General features: G+C 35.1%; 1 protein-coding gene across 8 annotated transcripts in view; it reads right to left on the bottom strand.

Moving 5' to 3' along the window:
- Positions 1–4,604: 4,604 nt before the first annotated feature.
- The window catches only part of SYT14 (synaptotagmin 14), a 225,418-nt gene continuing 213,791 nt past the window's right edge, over positions 4,605–16,231 (bottom strand). For all 8 annotated transcript variants that reach the window (XM_050781370.1, XM_050781361.1, XM_050781353.1 and 5 more), the window contains one exon: positions 4,605–15,161. In XM_050781370.1, coding sequence (XP_050637327.1) covers positions 14,848–15,161 — 314 coding nt within the window. In that variant the 3' untranslated portion in view covers positions 4,605–14,847. The remainder of the gene's footprint in view (positions 15,162–16,231) is intronic.

Raw genomic sequence — 16,231 nt, forward strand, 5'->3', positions numbered from 1 at the left:
GAACCCTGGAGGCAGAGGTTGCAGTGAGCCGAGATTGTGCCATTGCACTCCAGCCTGGGCGACAGAGTGAGACCCCATCTTAAATAAATAAATAAATAAATAAATAAATAAATTTTTTTAAAAACAGCTTCCAACGGACCTCTTTCTGATTCTTATCCCCTATTAAACTTGCCTTCTTAAAATCACTCTTCTACTCTAAACCTTATGGGGTTAGCTATACAAGTCTCTCATCTGGATTCAAGGGTTTTGACCACCTGGTTTTCAGTTGCCCCTCATGACGTTTCTGGTGTCCTTGCCTTAACTCTGGTTCACTGCTTGGGTTCTTTCTCTATTCACCCTACAAATGTGTTCCTCCAACATTCTTATTGCTTCAGTTATGTCTCTAGGTTTGACGCTCAGGTTTTAGTTGTTCCTCTGGCTTTCCACCTATCACTTCATTTCATCCCTTGGGTCACAGTTAAATTCATTTCTTGTAGTTTGGTGAAGTTGGAGAGTCATGCATTTTTAATCTTTACAAAAACCTTACAATCCATTCCTAAAATAACTCCTTCCAGTACTGCTGGCAGGCAATGTTCTGGAGACTTACCTTATTATTTGGTTTTTGCCCCCAACAATTAAGTGTTAGACCTTGTCTTTCCGAATATTGTTTGGAACTTTTATTTTGCTACAGTGCTATCTAGTTTTTCCTCAGTTGCTGTGAGTTTACTTATCAGTCTATGCTAGTGCTGCAGGGATAAAATAGACCCCAAATGAGTAACAGCTCAAATACACAGTGGAAGTTTTTTTTCTCATGTAACACTCTGAAGATATTACTGGTTGATGCATAGATGACCTTCAAGCAGTGAATCAAGGACCCAGGCTCCTTTCATCTGTGGCTTCACCATCCCTTAGCATACTAGCCATCTTCTGTAACCAGCTAATGCATGGGGAGAGAGACCATGAAGGCACTGGGCCTAGAAATGGTACATATCACTTCCACTCACATTCCAGTTGACTAGGACTCAGTCACATAGCCACAGATACTTGCAAGAGAGGCTGGGAAGTATAGTTTAGCATGTGTCCAGGAACAGAACAGAACTTTAGTTAAATAGCTTACTTTCTCCCTAAGGAAGACCACCTCAAGTCCCATCCAGTTATTGCAGTCTTCTCCAAGTCCTCTATCTCTGGTGATACACTCTCCTTTCCATCAAGTCCAGTGACCTGGGAATTTAAAGATATCTGCCCCCGCAACTTCCACCAAATACATAATGCGGAGCAGGAAGAAGATAACTGCCATTAAAATTTCCATCTGAAAGAGGGAAGAATGAGAAACATACAGCAGTCATTGATTCATAGCAGTGAAACCCCGGCTCCCAATTCTCTCAGCAGAGGCAGTTTTTAAATGTTTATTTTTGTTTCCTGTTTTTTAGAGACAGGGTCTTGCTCTGTCGACCACGCTGGAGTGCAAGAGTGCAGTGAAATGATCATAGCTCACTGCAGCTTCGAACTCCTAGGTTGAAGTGATCCTCCCAGTTCAACCTCCTGAGTAGCTGGGAGTATACCATGACCAACTTATTTATTGGTAGAGATTGGGTCTCCCTGTGTTGCCCAGGCTAGTCTCTAACTCCTGGCATCCCTCTGCCCCAGCCTCCCAAAGTGTTGGGATTATAGGTGTGAGCTGCCACACCTGACCTAGGGGCAGTTTTTTATTTGGCTCCATCTGTTTTCTAAGAGGAATTCTCTTATTCATTGTTCTCAGTGGTCCACTGCTCTGACTTCTGAGGAGTTAGAAGACTGTTACATGCTATGGTTTCATCTGAAGTAGATATTGAGAATTGTTTCCTTCTTGGAGGCCACACAACTTTCATAGCTTGCTTCATGAGGATGAAAGTTTGCCTGGAGTTCCTCTGATACAGGAGGGAACACTAAAACAATTCTGATATTTGCCATGAGGTTGAGTCCCTGTGTTTGGTTGAGCAGTCTCAATGGGCTTTTCTTATTCAACACTTTTTTCAATTTTCTATCTTAATACTTGGGATCTAGAAGCAGTAGACTTTTCCATCTCCAAGGCAGTTAATCTCAGGGCTCTTTTCCATTCCCTTCAATCTCTCCGTGAAAGCCATGGAACTCCTGCTTGAGTTTACTGCTTTCTTTTAATATATTTTAGCAAGGAACATCTCAAACACACCGCTACTCTGGCTCTTTCCATCCATTTCCCCTGAACTACAGTTTTAGCAGTCACACTGACCACCTTCATTATACAGGCAACTGGTTTATTTGTGCTTTGCCACAGCAAAATACGGCTACAGGTTTCCAGGCTGCTGTATCTATTTCCTCACCACTGGCTGCTTGACTGCTAAGTTAATGTAAAGTATTTTAGGTTTTCATTCTCACAGAACCCCACTGGAAGGTTATCAATAGTTTTTTAGTTTTGGTTGTTTACAGTAACAAATGTACTCCAAAATAAGTAATGGCTCAAATATAATAGAAGTTTTTTTTCCTTATTTATGCTGTCATTCCAAGGCATGCATACCTGGTTGTCTGTTTTCTGTGAGGTGACTCAGTGACCCAGAATCTCTCCAACTTGGGGCTTTGCCATTCCTGAAAGCTTTGTTTTCTCTGTATCCAGCCAGTGGAAACTGAAAAGAACGCACGGAAAAGGCACATTTGATTCTTTTTTTTTTTTTGAGACAGGAACTCCCTTTGTTGCCTAGGCTGGAGTGCAATGGCACAATCTCGGCTCATTGCAACCTCCACATCCTGGGTTCAAATGATCCTCCTGCCTCAGCCTCCCATGTAACTGGGGCTACAGGTATGTGCCACCATGCCTGGCCATATTTGATTCTTAAAAAGCCTCCTGGGCTGGGTGTGGTGGCTCACACCTGTAATCCCAGCACTTTGGGAGACCAACGCAGGCAGAGAGCTTGAGCCTACGAGTTCAGGACCAGCCTGGGCACCACAGTGAGACCTTGTCTCTACAAAAAAATAAAAATATAAGCCGAGTGTGGCAGCATGCACCTGTAGTCCCAGCTACTGGGGAGGCTGAAGTGGGAGGATTTCTTGAGTTTGGGACATCAAAGCTGCAGTGAACTATGATCGTGCCGCTGCACCCCAGCCTGGGCAAAAGAACAAGACTCTGTCTCAAAAAAAAAAAAAAAAAAAGAACCTCCTAGAAATTGGTACACATCATCTCTGGTTGTATTCAATTGGCTAGAACTCAGTCACATGGCCATGCCTAATTTCAAGGCAAGGCGAGAAACATAAGCTAGCCATATGACCAAGAAAAAGAGAAATACATGGGTTTTGGCGAAGAATTGGCAGTTTCTACCACATATTAAAAGTATTCTTTGGAAGGTTTTCCTTTAGATATATTTTCTTCATGCTGAGTAGATGTTTTCATTTTTTCTCTTACTAATCAATATAAGTTTATGAGATCCTCACATAATTTGCCCCATTTATTTGGTACTTAATTTCATAAAAACAAGTATTATATTTTAATAATTCATTATAAATTACTAATAAAATATTCCATATATACCTTTACTGAGACCATTTATTTTAAAATTGGGAATGACTTTATTTTCAAATGGGAAATATTACGAAATATTTTGATATCTATGGAAAGAAAAAGTTGATTTAAATATTATTTTGCATACTGGAGATCAAAGGAGTTATAATCAATTTGCAATTAAAATATAATGTTTGGTGAGGTTTTGGCTTAAAAAAGAGAGAAACAAACAAAAAACATACCTTAAATATAGTAACCTGTTATAATGAATAACTACTAAATCCATTTTATAACAATAGAAAATGACAATTTCATGATTTGTTAGCAAGAATGCAGATGTGCCAACTTTTTGCTGGAATTTCACTTTATATTAATTGTAATTCTCTGAAAGACCCAAACGAAAATAATTTTTTTTCAAAGTATTAAATAATAAATTATCCCTAAGTAAGATATTGCTTACAATTCAGAAAAAAAATTTTGTCAACACTCAAGCAAATCTGTTACTTTTGGCTTAATCTTAAATGTCTTTTTTTTTTTTCTGAGACAGAGTCTTGCTTTGTCACCCAGGCTGCAGTGCAGTGGCGTGATCTCGGCTCACTGCAACCTCCGCCTGCCAGGTTCAAGTGATTCTCCTGCCTCAGCCTCCACAGTAGCTGGGATTACAGACGCACACCACCACACCCAGCTAATTTTTTTATTTTTAGTAGAGATGGGGTTTCACCATGTTGGCCAGGCTGATCTTGAACTCCTGACCTTGTGATCCGCGTCTCAGTCTACCAAAGTGCTGAGATTACAGGCATGAGCCACTGTGCCCAGCCTAAATGTCTTAATAACAGAAGCTCAAAATGTTTGAGAGTGGGGGAAGAATTCAGCAGTGAGTACTGGGAAAAAATACAAATTCCTTAAATTATAGTTTGAAGATTACATTATGAATCCATTTATTCTGAGCAGAAGATGTGTTTCATGTTTTCATTATATTTCAGTAGAGACGACTTTACAAAAAGGAAAGAAAAAAAACTCAACCAGACCAATTGGGCACTGGCGTTCCCCTCTTTAAATAATGTTAAAAAAGGCTCTGGATAATTTATGGAACTCAGGATTCAGAGACAATCAGAGATTAGATGATGCAGCAACTTTAATTTCTTTCAGTTTTAGAGCACCAAACGTTTAAATTCTTTTTCATATGCAAAATAGTACTTGTTAAGTCTGTTGTTATAAATCTTTGTTGCTGGAAGTAAAATGGACAAGGTAATGAAATATGAAAAATATCTAAACTCAAGGTCTTTGGGAAACAATACAACTATCTAATGAAAAAGAATGAAAAATCAACAAACTACTATTGGCAAAGAGAAAATTATTTTGTTAAACAGAATAGCAATACTGATATGAATGACAACAAATTCACATTAAGTGAAAGAACAAACTAGATAACAGTTCATATTCCAGCTGAAGATAGTGAGACCATTTTAAAGCTATTTAGTTTATTTGTGATTTATATGAACTTTAAAGGAGAATATTTTTAAATGTTTGAATTTGTAAGTCTATTTTCTTTGGAAGCCAGATTTGACTTACAATTAAAGAAAATAATATGACCCAAACCTTTTGAGAGCAGTATTTTATAGCGCATTTAGATGAGATTCCTTTCAAACCCAAGATCTAAGCAACATGTACATATATCCGTTCGATATTTCCTTATGTAATTGACATTATTTTATTTTGTGTAACAGTCATATTAACATTTGTCAATGACAAGAATTAGGACTGATGTTTATGTATCATCATCAATGAAGTCAGATGTTTACCCATTCCATGTGAGTACTAAAATGTGAACAGATTTCTTACATAAAGGTGAAGAAAAATAACTTTTAACCCACACAAAATTTATTCTCTGGAAAATTAAACTGCCATTAAAATCTCATTGGAATAATAATTTTAACATTTTTTACACTGTTTTCACAGAGGTCAGCAATTTCTGTATGTAATACAATTATACAAAAGGAAAAAGGCACCGAGACAATCGGTGTATACATAGTAGAAAAGTCGACATGAGAATAAAATGCAACACACAGCACATTTCCAATTACATGAAAGTGATTACATATATGCTCACTCTATAAAACAGACTGCTTCACACAAGCATCTGTTTATATTTTTGACCAAAAATGTAAATAAATGTGACAATAATACAACACTGTTGATAACCACACAGACACTTGTTTATATTAATAAGATCCATTAATGGTTTAGAGTCACTAGCAAATATGCTGGAGACAATTCAAGACCAAGGAAAAGGTTAACAGCAGTGCATTTCTTCAGTTGTTTGATAAGAGTTTTGCTCACAGAGCATTTAAACTTTATCACACTGTTATATCCATTATTAGAAAAATAAGTAAGAAAGCTCTGTAGAAACTATATTATTAAGGAAGCTTCTTGCCTCAAAAATGAAAGAACTAGGAAGGAAGGAGGGAGAGAGGGAAGGAAAGAAAGAAGGAAGGAAGAAAGAAGAGTAAGGGAATATTGAATAAAAGATTCCACTAATTGAGCTTTTCCATAAAAATTTCATTATTTTGAGAAATAAAATACAATGCAAGAGTATTGATCAGTGAGGAATCTCATGAGTTTTAGGATAGGTCCCAACATTTATCAAGATCCTTAAAACTCATATAATAACTGTTCTTCCTCAAGACTAATTTAACTGAAAACATATTTATACACTTTCTTATTTCAAAATTCTAGTAAAAATCTAGCCAAAGTTTGGCCATCTCTTCCAAACAGCTTTAAAGATTCCTCAAAATTGTTGCCACTGTATTATATTCACCACAAAAACAAAAGCAATCTCAATAAAATTATACAGAAACATAATAAATCAATTAATTTTATAATGCAAGCTACTACTGGAATTTTTCTCTTGATAAACTTAAAGTAATATTTATAACATCAAAATGCTGTTAGAAGTATCACCATTAATTTCTAGCTCTGCTTCAAACAACTGTTTAAATATGTTTACATATTAAGAGAGTCAATTTATGTGCAACAGCTACTCTGGTCTCCCCTCACACAACAAATGTCACATAATTACAGAATACTATAAATATTCTCAATATTTATCCAAAAAGACTTCCCAAAACCAAAACAAGCACGATTCCTCCCTTTTCCTTCTCCCCACTCCCCACACTACAAAAAAAAAAAAAAAAAAAAAAAAAGGCCACAAAAAAACAAAAAAAACAAAAACAAAAAAAACAAAAAAGCCCCCAAACTTCTTATGACTCCATGGTACGTACTTCAGTTTTCTGGTTTGGGAAATCGCCTGGTTAAAGAAACATGTGAAATTTTAAAAACCAGGTTTTTAAAAGAAGTCTTCCTGTAAAATTTAAAATAAAAAGAATGTGCAAGCTAGAGGGAGAAGGGAGGAGACCAAAAAGAGAGAATATGACATAATGATCTCAAATCCTCACTTCAAGAAGCTGGCTTCTACTCCATTAGAATTGCAATGACATTTGGGTACTGAAGTGGCCGTCCTATTTCAGGGTTCTGGGATACTGATCCTATGGGCCTTTTCGCCTACTGGTGCTTATGGATTACTTCCATTCACACTAATGGGGGTTAAGAACAGGAATCACTATGAGGACCAACCCCTGAGGGAATAAATGGTTTGATTATTACCGAAAATTAAACTGTCAGGAGGAGGTTGGCACATCCAGAAACTGACAAATGAAGTGACGTTATGAAGTTCACAACCATCCACCTTCAACCAGATGTGAATGGCAAAGAGAAGCAGTAAGTCTCAGAGATAAGGAAAAATTCCTATTTTCTCATTAAACAAAATAGTCATATTTAACATGAACTGCTAGCAATAACTGAATATATAAACAAAGTTTGAAAAATCATTTTTTCAGTATATAATGGAGTGTTATATTTTATCTATTAATTCATTTTAAACACATCGTCATACATATTTTTAAACATAAAGATGCTATGGCTTTTCTTTTTAAAATAGTCTTGGATATTTAAAAGACAAACTCAAAAGTCTAACAGTACAAACTGGATTTACTGATAATCAGAATAATAAAGGAGAGAGGGAAGAAGGGTCCTAATAAGACAGTTTATAACACAGACTATCAAACTGACATAGAAATAATGTCAAACATCTTGCACAACTATCGCCACCGCAGTGACTTTGTTCTTATAATTAATTAGAAATTTTCATGTCATAAGTTGTTGAAATTTTACAATAAAATTATGCCAAACTTTTGTTAGACGAAGAATCAGTTTCCTTCCTGCTCCCAGCCCACACAACACAATTTTAGGGTACTTCACACTATTCAAGGTAAGTATACAACCACCACAACCACCACTGAAACAGCAACAACAAACATGCTATGATTAAAGAGTATTACGCTTTGCTCTTTCTGTAGTCCCCAAGAAAGCCTATCTGGTCCTCCCTACAGTCCAGTACAGGTGATTAAGAGAAAAAAGTCAGGGTACCACTTTTTGATAGGTATTATTCAGCTTTGATGAACTAACTCTGGTATCTAGTTTGAGTGTACATGAATAAGAGTGGGAAAAAAGGCAGGGAAGAGAAAGGGAATATTTTTAAAAAGGCACATACTAGTCTAAACAGGGAGAGAAAAGAGCAATATTTTTACATTCATTTTTTGATAATAAACTAGTAATTCCAGTCTATCAAGCTGATTACCTCAAGATTATATTAACCATGCCTCAAGCTATCACCAAATCAAACACAGTGATAATCTGCAGTCACAAAACAGTCTAATTCAATGACAACATTATTTCCCATATTCAAATAAGCTCATTTTTCAGTGGGATAACCACAGATCTTCGTGGGGGAAAAGAAAACTTCAAAATGTAAAACGTGTTCACACAAAATATTACATCAGAGAAGAAAATATGGCTACATTTGAAATGAGGGGAAATGGAAACACAGATGTACCTTATCCACAGCGTTCATTTTGAGAGAAAGAGAAGGTCCTGAGGCTGCTGTATTCACTCGCTATTTGAAACAAAGGATCCTAAGAACAAAACAATCAAGGAACTAGAGTTTAGAGCAGCAGTCACAGAAACACTGCTTTTAGAGAAGAATCCAGTACTGCAGTTCATCTGATGACTGTGATGACAATGAAGTCATTTAGATGATGATAAAGGGAAGCAAGAAATCTTACTGTATACAAAAGCAAAAATGCCAGCACCTATGGCTGCTACTATACATTTACTCAAAGGTCAGTCTTATTTCATTTACGATACTGATAGAGAAATTACTAGATAAATACCTCCCCATTCTTTGCTTTATATCCATCATTGTAAAGATAACTTGGAAGGAAATATTTGAACAATAATGGAAAGGAATTTTTGGAAGCCATAAAATCAACATATTTATTACACCAAGAAACACTTTGAAAAATGTATGTTGAGTGTAAATGTACAGAAACTCATTATTTTTTTTTTCATTAAATATTTTCCTTTGTAAGGAAGCACAAGATGAATAACATCAATCCAAGTCTTAATCTGCTTCTTACTATCACTATCACTATCGCACTTAAAGGTCTGATCTACAGGCACTGAAACATTTCATGAATAATGCTATGGAATACACTTGATATTCTATATCAATAGATCTCAGACAGAATTTCCTGGAGAGCTTAATAAAATGTGGATTATTGGGCTCCCTTCCAGGCCAAATGAAGTAGAATCTCTGGAGGTGGAGTTTTGGAATACAAGTTAAATTTTCCTCCCTTCTTTCCCTTCTCCTTCATACTTTCCCTTCTCCTCCTTCCTTTCCTTCTCCTCCTCCCTTCCTCCCTCTCTCCCTCCTTTCTTTCTTCGTTTCTACAAGGTCTTGCTCTGTCACCCAGGCTGAAGTGCAGTGGCGCTATCTTGGCTCACTCCAGCCTTGACTTGCCAGGCTCCAGCGATTCTCCCACCTAAGCCTCCTGAGTAGCTGGGACCACAGGCATGCACCATCACACTCAGCTAATTTTTAAATTTTTGGTAGAGATGGGGTTTCGCTATGTTGCCCAGGCTGGTCTTAAACTCCTGAGCTCAAGTAATCCACCTATCTCAGCCTCCCAAAGTGTTGGGATTACAGGCGTAAGCTACCACGCCTGGCCCAAGTTAAATTTTCAAAATAATTCTTAAGGATACTATAGTTTAGAAATCATTATTTTACATTTTGTTCTTGGAAAGAACATGTATCCTCAAGTTTGATGGGAGTCTAACATGTATTTGTTCTTTAAGACCCAACTCGAGGATTACCTTCTCCAGGAAGATTTTTTTGAATTCCATGTTGCATTCTTCTACTAAATCCCATGGTACTCTATGCATGCCTCTATCTTAATGCTTCATTATACTAGACTGAAATTATCCATTCTGTGGCCATCTTCCTACCTTAGAATGTAGGCCCCATGAGGGCAAAGACTTTGACCAATTTACTATCTCTGCATCTGTAGCACTTGGAACAACAACACATGGCACATATCTAGTACTCTTAAATATATAGTAACTGAAGGGATAAATAAATTCATGCATAACACAAGATTCATAAAAACTAAGACTCATGTAATAGTGTGACTGGTTTCTTCCACAGGGAATTTAGTTCAATATTTATTGTCTGCCTACTATGAGCAAAGGGGTACAGAAAGATACTAACAAGGCATTGACTACTTACCTAGGGCGAAAGAGAGACATACGTAATAAAAAACTAGCTATAATTCCTGACAAATCTTAACAAAATTGAGAATAAAAGAAACATAAATAAATTGCAATGAGAGGGCAGAGGAAGACAAATCTTTTGTCTCACCACTGATAAGAGTGAGATATGGGCTAGACACAGGGTATGCCCTTCATAGAGTAGTAAGGGGGTCATGTAACAATTAAAACACCTTGGATTCCCAAAAGTGGTCAAGGAGCAGAACTGATTAATATGCTTTCAGAAGATAGGCTAAACTGGCAGGATAAATCAATTCCAAATCTCTGCAAATCAAAGTCATCTACAAAATGACACAAAAGTACCACCATTTGTGTCCTGAAAAGAAAAAAAAGGTCTGATCTTTTCTTCTTTGTCTTTTCTCTTTCCCCAGCTGTTTTTTCCCCCTTAGTTTTGCCATTCAATCAAGGTGAGTGGGATTATTGATAAATACAATGTCCTAAGTAGTTTTTTTTTTTTTTTTTTTTTTTCAAACAGGGAGGCAGATGCAACATGCATGGCATAGGTTTTAGAGTAATTTACATCTGGGTTCCAATCCCAGTTCTACTACTTACTTACTGAATGACCTTGGGAAAGTCTGCTTAACCTCTTCATGGTGCAGTGTCTTTATCAATAAAATGTTGATAACATTACTTACCTCATAGTATTGTTTGGAGAATCAAGCAAATAATAAGTTATTGTGCTAGATCTTAGAAAATTATAGCTGTTACCATCACTTTGGAGGGCAGAGATGATGTTTTAAAATTAACGTTAGAAAATGCTTTGCAGCATGCTTAAACTTGTATTCAATATTGTTTGGTTAGTAATAATAATAGCGACAGCTACCTTGAATGTAGGCCACAGATGAACTGGGGACAGTGAATGGAAAAAAAATTAGAAATAAAAACTATCAAGGTGAAATTACTGATAACTAAAATAACTATATACATAATATAGTAACTGTCAGTGTGAAAAATCTCTATGAATTGTCTAGTCTATGTAGGCAAATGGCAATTTTATGCAAACGAATTTGTGTCCTTTCTATTCATATTTGGATAGGGATATTGAAAAATATTTGTTGGTGACTACTGTTCTTACTCCATCAAAAATTTACATCTCCCATAGCCTACTTTTTCTTCCATTGGGAAGACTATGATATCATTCAGTATCCCCACTCATCTTCATATTGACAAACACTCAATTCTTTTACCCCTTTCCCCTATTGGTACTATCTTAATTTGCAGTTATTGATTATGCTTCTGATTCACTTGATAAGTGAAATGAAAATGATGACGGTATCAAGCAAATCATTTAACAAACAGCCCTGGGCATCTTCACTAGGTTGGATGAAATGCTTAACCAGGCCCTACATTTAAACATGTGTATATTAATCAGGTAGTTTAGATATTTTCTCATTGGGTTTTCTTTCTTTTAATTGTGGTCCAATTTATTATTCTTGTCAGCAAATACAACATTATTGAGAATTCACTAATAAGATAATATGCAAATGGATTTCAAACAAAATGTGGATTGTTCTGAAGACACAAGAATACAGAAGAAAGCTTCTGAAAGATAAGGCAATATTATAGTAAACAAATTCTTTACTGATTTGACATACATTTTGTTTACTGGGCAGCAATAACTATCTTTTGCAGCTCATTTGGGAGACAAATAAACCCCAGAACTCCAGGTTTAGAGGCTCCCATAAATGCTGGCCAATTGTCATATTTGGACTATACCATTTTATTAGAAAACTTATGGGATTTTAATAGAATATGAAAGTGGGTTGTCTTTTTCAGGTTTCTGAGCCAACACCTGCTCCCTACCAGTGGGTCCCTATTTGCTATAATTACTGAGATAGAAGATTTTGCTATTAAGCTTTCATGCAAATTTAAGCACACAAAAAAGCAGTCATACTGTCTCGTACATTAGATTCAGTAGAGTGAAGTGGGTCCCCTGAGCCTTATTTAATCCTTTTCTAGAAGAATAGACAACTTTTTGGGAGTAATTACTATAGTTGTGTCAATCTACAGAAACAAATGTATACTTTGCTGTGTGTAAAGGAGAATAGCAGCAGAAAGCACCCAAACCAAATATAATATCTAGTAAATACACAGAGGAGAAAAATAATCCTAAATTTATGAAATGTTTCTCTATTCAGTTATCTGAAAAAGCCAGGGCACATTTGCCTTTACAAATGAATATACATATACATATTTATGTTGTATGTGTGTAAGTGCATGTGTTTATACAGATACACACACTCATATAGATAATTTATAATCTTTGAGGACTTGGCAGCTAGGGTGGAGGTAGGGTCTTTCCAGAAATATTAAAAAACTGTTTATTAATTCTTAGGCCATGAAGGATTTGATACTTATACCAGATAAATCCCTAGGGATGTATCAAATCTCACACACACAATTCTGGGAATAGTCTGAAAACAGGTAGATTTAACAAATAACAATTAGTTAGGTCTTTTTCTAAGAGTGAAAGCACCAAACTGGTCTTACTAATGTGTTTCACTAAGCTCTGTTCCAGTTACAAATAAGACTGATAACTCTTTTTATTAGGAAGATAACAGTTGTTAGCAATGCAATCAGTTGTTTCAAAGTCAGAAAAGATCACTGTTGGACAAATGCCTAAGTCTAATTTCTCAGTAAAATCTACATCCACTCTTCAAGTCTTTTTTCATACTGTTGCTGAAAACACTTAAATGAGATATTTTGCCATTTGATTCAGGTTCTAACTCTTACTCATTTATTTAAAAAATCCTGGAAAAAGCTCATTGATATAACAATAAAAGACGGATTTTTCCCTTTAATGCAGCCCTGTAACAAACATTCTCAAACCTCATGTCATCCAATATAGCATTTGTATTTTTTCTTATAATTCATGTGCATGAATGCATAGAGCTGCCATTTTTTAAACTAAAAATTACAGAAGTTCACGGTCTTTTTGGATTTCTTTTAAGGCCTTTCAGTACAGCCAAGCTGAAGTAATATCTATGCATTGTTTTGTTATTATGGTAATAACAAGTTCTAGTTTACAATAATATATAGTACTTAGTTGGGACTAGAAGCAATGATATACTGCTTTTTAGTAACTGGTAAATAGTAGATTTTTGTCTATTTTAACTAGAAATGAAAAGGAGAAAAAAGAAACTATTTTTAATATATATAAAACATATTCCAATAAAGTATATGCATAAAATGATATATTAGGTAAGAAGTAAAATTAAAAAGAAAACAGCTTCTAATATTCCTGATTAGAGTTCCTAAATATAAAAACAAATGAAAGTGCCTTGACATTAAAACAATTAGCACATTATACAACTTTTACATACTTCAGAGGAAATAAAGATGTTGCGACACTGTTCTGAGGAATCTTTACATTTATAAAAATTGAAGGCTTAATTTTGCAAATACAACTTTCAAGCTGTATGAGCAAATTTAACTTACATGAAAGGCACAAGATGACATCACGTTGAAGAACTTTATCTGTAAATTTCATAAAGTCTAGTCACAAGTTACTAGAAACTTCATAAGGAATCTCATAACTGTTTTTAACATGATGTTCCAATTCAAACTGAGAACTGGATAGTCTTTACATCACAAATATAAATTGAAGTAAGAGTGAAGATTTAGAGAGAGAACAGTTTCTTATTTTGGATGCTACCTGCTTTATGCAGTGTTGGTTACTAAATACTCAGAGCAGAAAATTAAAATTGAATTGTTTTCCATTTTCAACAGCTTATCTACTGTATTTTGTTTGTAAAAAATGTATTTTCACACTACTGCAATTCTGAAGAGTCAATCACTGAAAGAAATTTTAAAGTAAAGTCCTGCTCTATTAGCTTCCTACATTGGAATACAAGAATACAGGAAGTGCTTTCAACAGAAAGTTACGTAGTTCTACAGTACAACCTGTCTAGAAGACTTGCAAGGGACCAGTACAGTGACTTGGTCTCTTTGGATCAGGCAAAAGCGGAGGCAAATGAAAAATGAGCTTTTAAAAAAATAACATATTAAAAAATTCCTGTATGAAAATGAATACTTGTTTGCACTTAGATTTAGTGCTATTGAGAGGAAGTGAGGCACAATGAAACTAAGTGCACAAAGGGAACATGTCTGAAATAAAACAATTTTCAATGTGACTGAAACCCTTCACCATTAGATATGACTTATGATAGAGTTGGAGAACTACTTTTTCATATTAAAGAACATTACAAACACCAGGGACTGGCCAGTCAAACTATGTTTTATAAATAATATGTAGGGTGATATTAAAATTGCATCGCAACTAAAATTCTGGTTTTTAAAATCACTTATAATTTTGATTTTTCATAAAATGACTGGCTCTTTTGCTAAATTAAAATTAACTTCAAATAAAAAACATCTTATTAAATTTCTGGAGGGCTGTTAGTTTAGCAATGATAATGTACATTTCTCAGTTTCCCAAACAAGCTCTACTAGATACACATATTTTCTTCATTTATGTCAGTATGAGATGTTCTTTCCATAAAACTTAAAGCATTTTGATAGAAAGTTGAATATGATTCTTCAAAGAACAGTTCTTCTAATGGTGACTTGGTAGAAACAATAATGTTGGAATTGGAAATATGCTGCCTTGGATGATAACTGTTTGCTTATTCTATTCATCATGACTCTAGCAACGCATGCCATCTACATACTTGCTGTCCTTTTGACTCTTTCATTTCAGTCCAGTGATTGAGTTCTTCTTCCCCAGAGCTGTTTAGACCTAAAGAAATCCAGCCTATCATCTCTTTTCTTTTCATGCTGCGTTTGTTATACACAGACAGTATGAGTGTCACATCAGAAAGCTGAAATAGGGCCACTTGAAAAACAAAAGTTTCCTTGTATACTGGATTTGGCTGCCCTCTGCGAATGGATGTCTTGCATTTGGACATCTCTTGACCCATGGAATTCAGTAGAGTTAACTTAACATATGTATCTAAAGAAGAAAAAAACAACATATCACAAATATCATTTGAAACAAACTCAAAACAATTTTCTTATAGGTTAAGAAAATTAAGTATTTATACTTTATAAGGATATGGTGTATACCATGTTTAATGGAAATTCAACCAATTCCATTTTGATGTAGATGCTTATAATATGTGACAAATACAGAGAATGCTAAGTAGGCCAAAGATATTTTGGGAGTAATAATATCTTCACCTTACTAGTTCTATGTAATAGTTAGAATTTAAAGGTATACCTCATAATCCTTCCTCCACCCTCCCACCCCATTCTTGACCTCCCACTACCCTCCCCTGCCCATTCCCCTTCCCATTTAGCTTCACTAAGCAGGACATCATAGCATTAATAAACACTTAGCAAGCTCAATTAGCCACAACACTGTAAAGCATTCCACTGTTTTCAGAGAATAAGAATAAACAAACAAATAGAAATGAAGGCAAATGGTGAAGAGGAAAAGAAGACAAGAATGCAAAGATGACATCAAAACAGCTTAGGATGAAATGTCAAAAAAAATCTCTGCATGGATGTGGTTTTTAAATATACTTTAAAAACATTTAAGGGCAAAAATGAAGCCAAATGCATTAAGGGTTCAAAGTTTAGCAAACCAAGTAAAACTTTCGCCTGGTTGCATGCAAGAGTACATTTAATGTGCTTTCAGGATAGTTAAAATACAATAGGATTGTTTTTTGGCACAAATTTAATGTAAAATTTTAAGAATGATATCTGAACTATTTTTATGAATTACAAAAAAAATTGATGTGATGTTTAGTGTACGAAGTGAAACGTAACAGTTCATTGCCTGATTATTTGGGAGACAAATCCTCTCTTTATAAGACTGTGTTTTCAAGTTTTTTAGACTCATGCAAATGATCTTCAGCATGGTGATCCATCATGTGTACTTCATATCAAAATTTCAATTAATTTTAAAGAAAATTACAATATTTATCAGGAAATATCTATTTCTGTTGTATGAATCAAAGTACAAATGAATGAAAAAATAACAATTTTTATTTTAAAAAGTTTTGCTTATTTCATATATGC

Source organism: Macaca thibetana, chromosome 1, assembly GCF_024542745.1.
Source record: "Macaca thibetana thibetana isolate TM-01 chromosome 1, ASM2454274v1, whole genome shotgun sequence".
Taxonomy (NCBI): Eukaryota; Metazoa; Chordata; class Mammalia; order Primates; family Cercopithecidae; genus Macaca; species Macaca thibetana.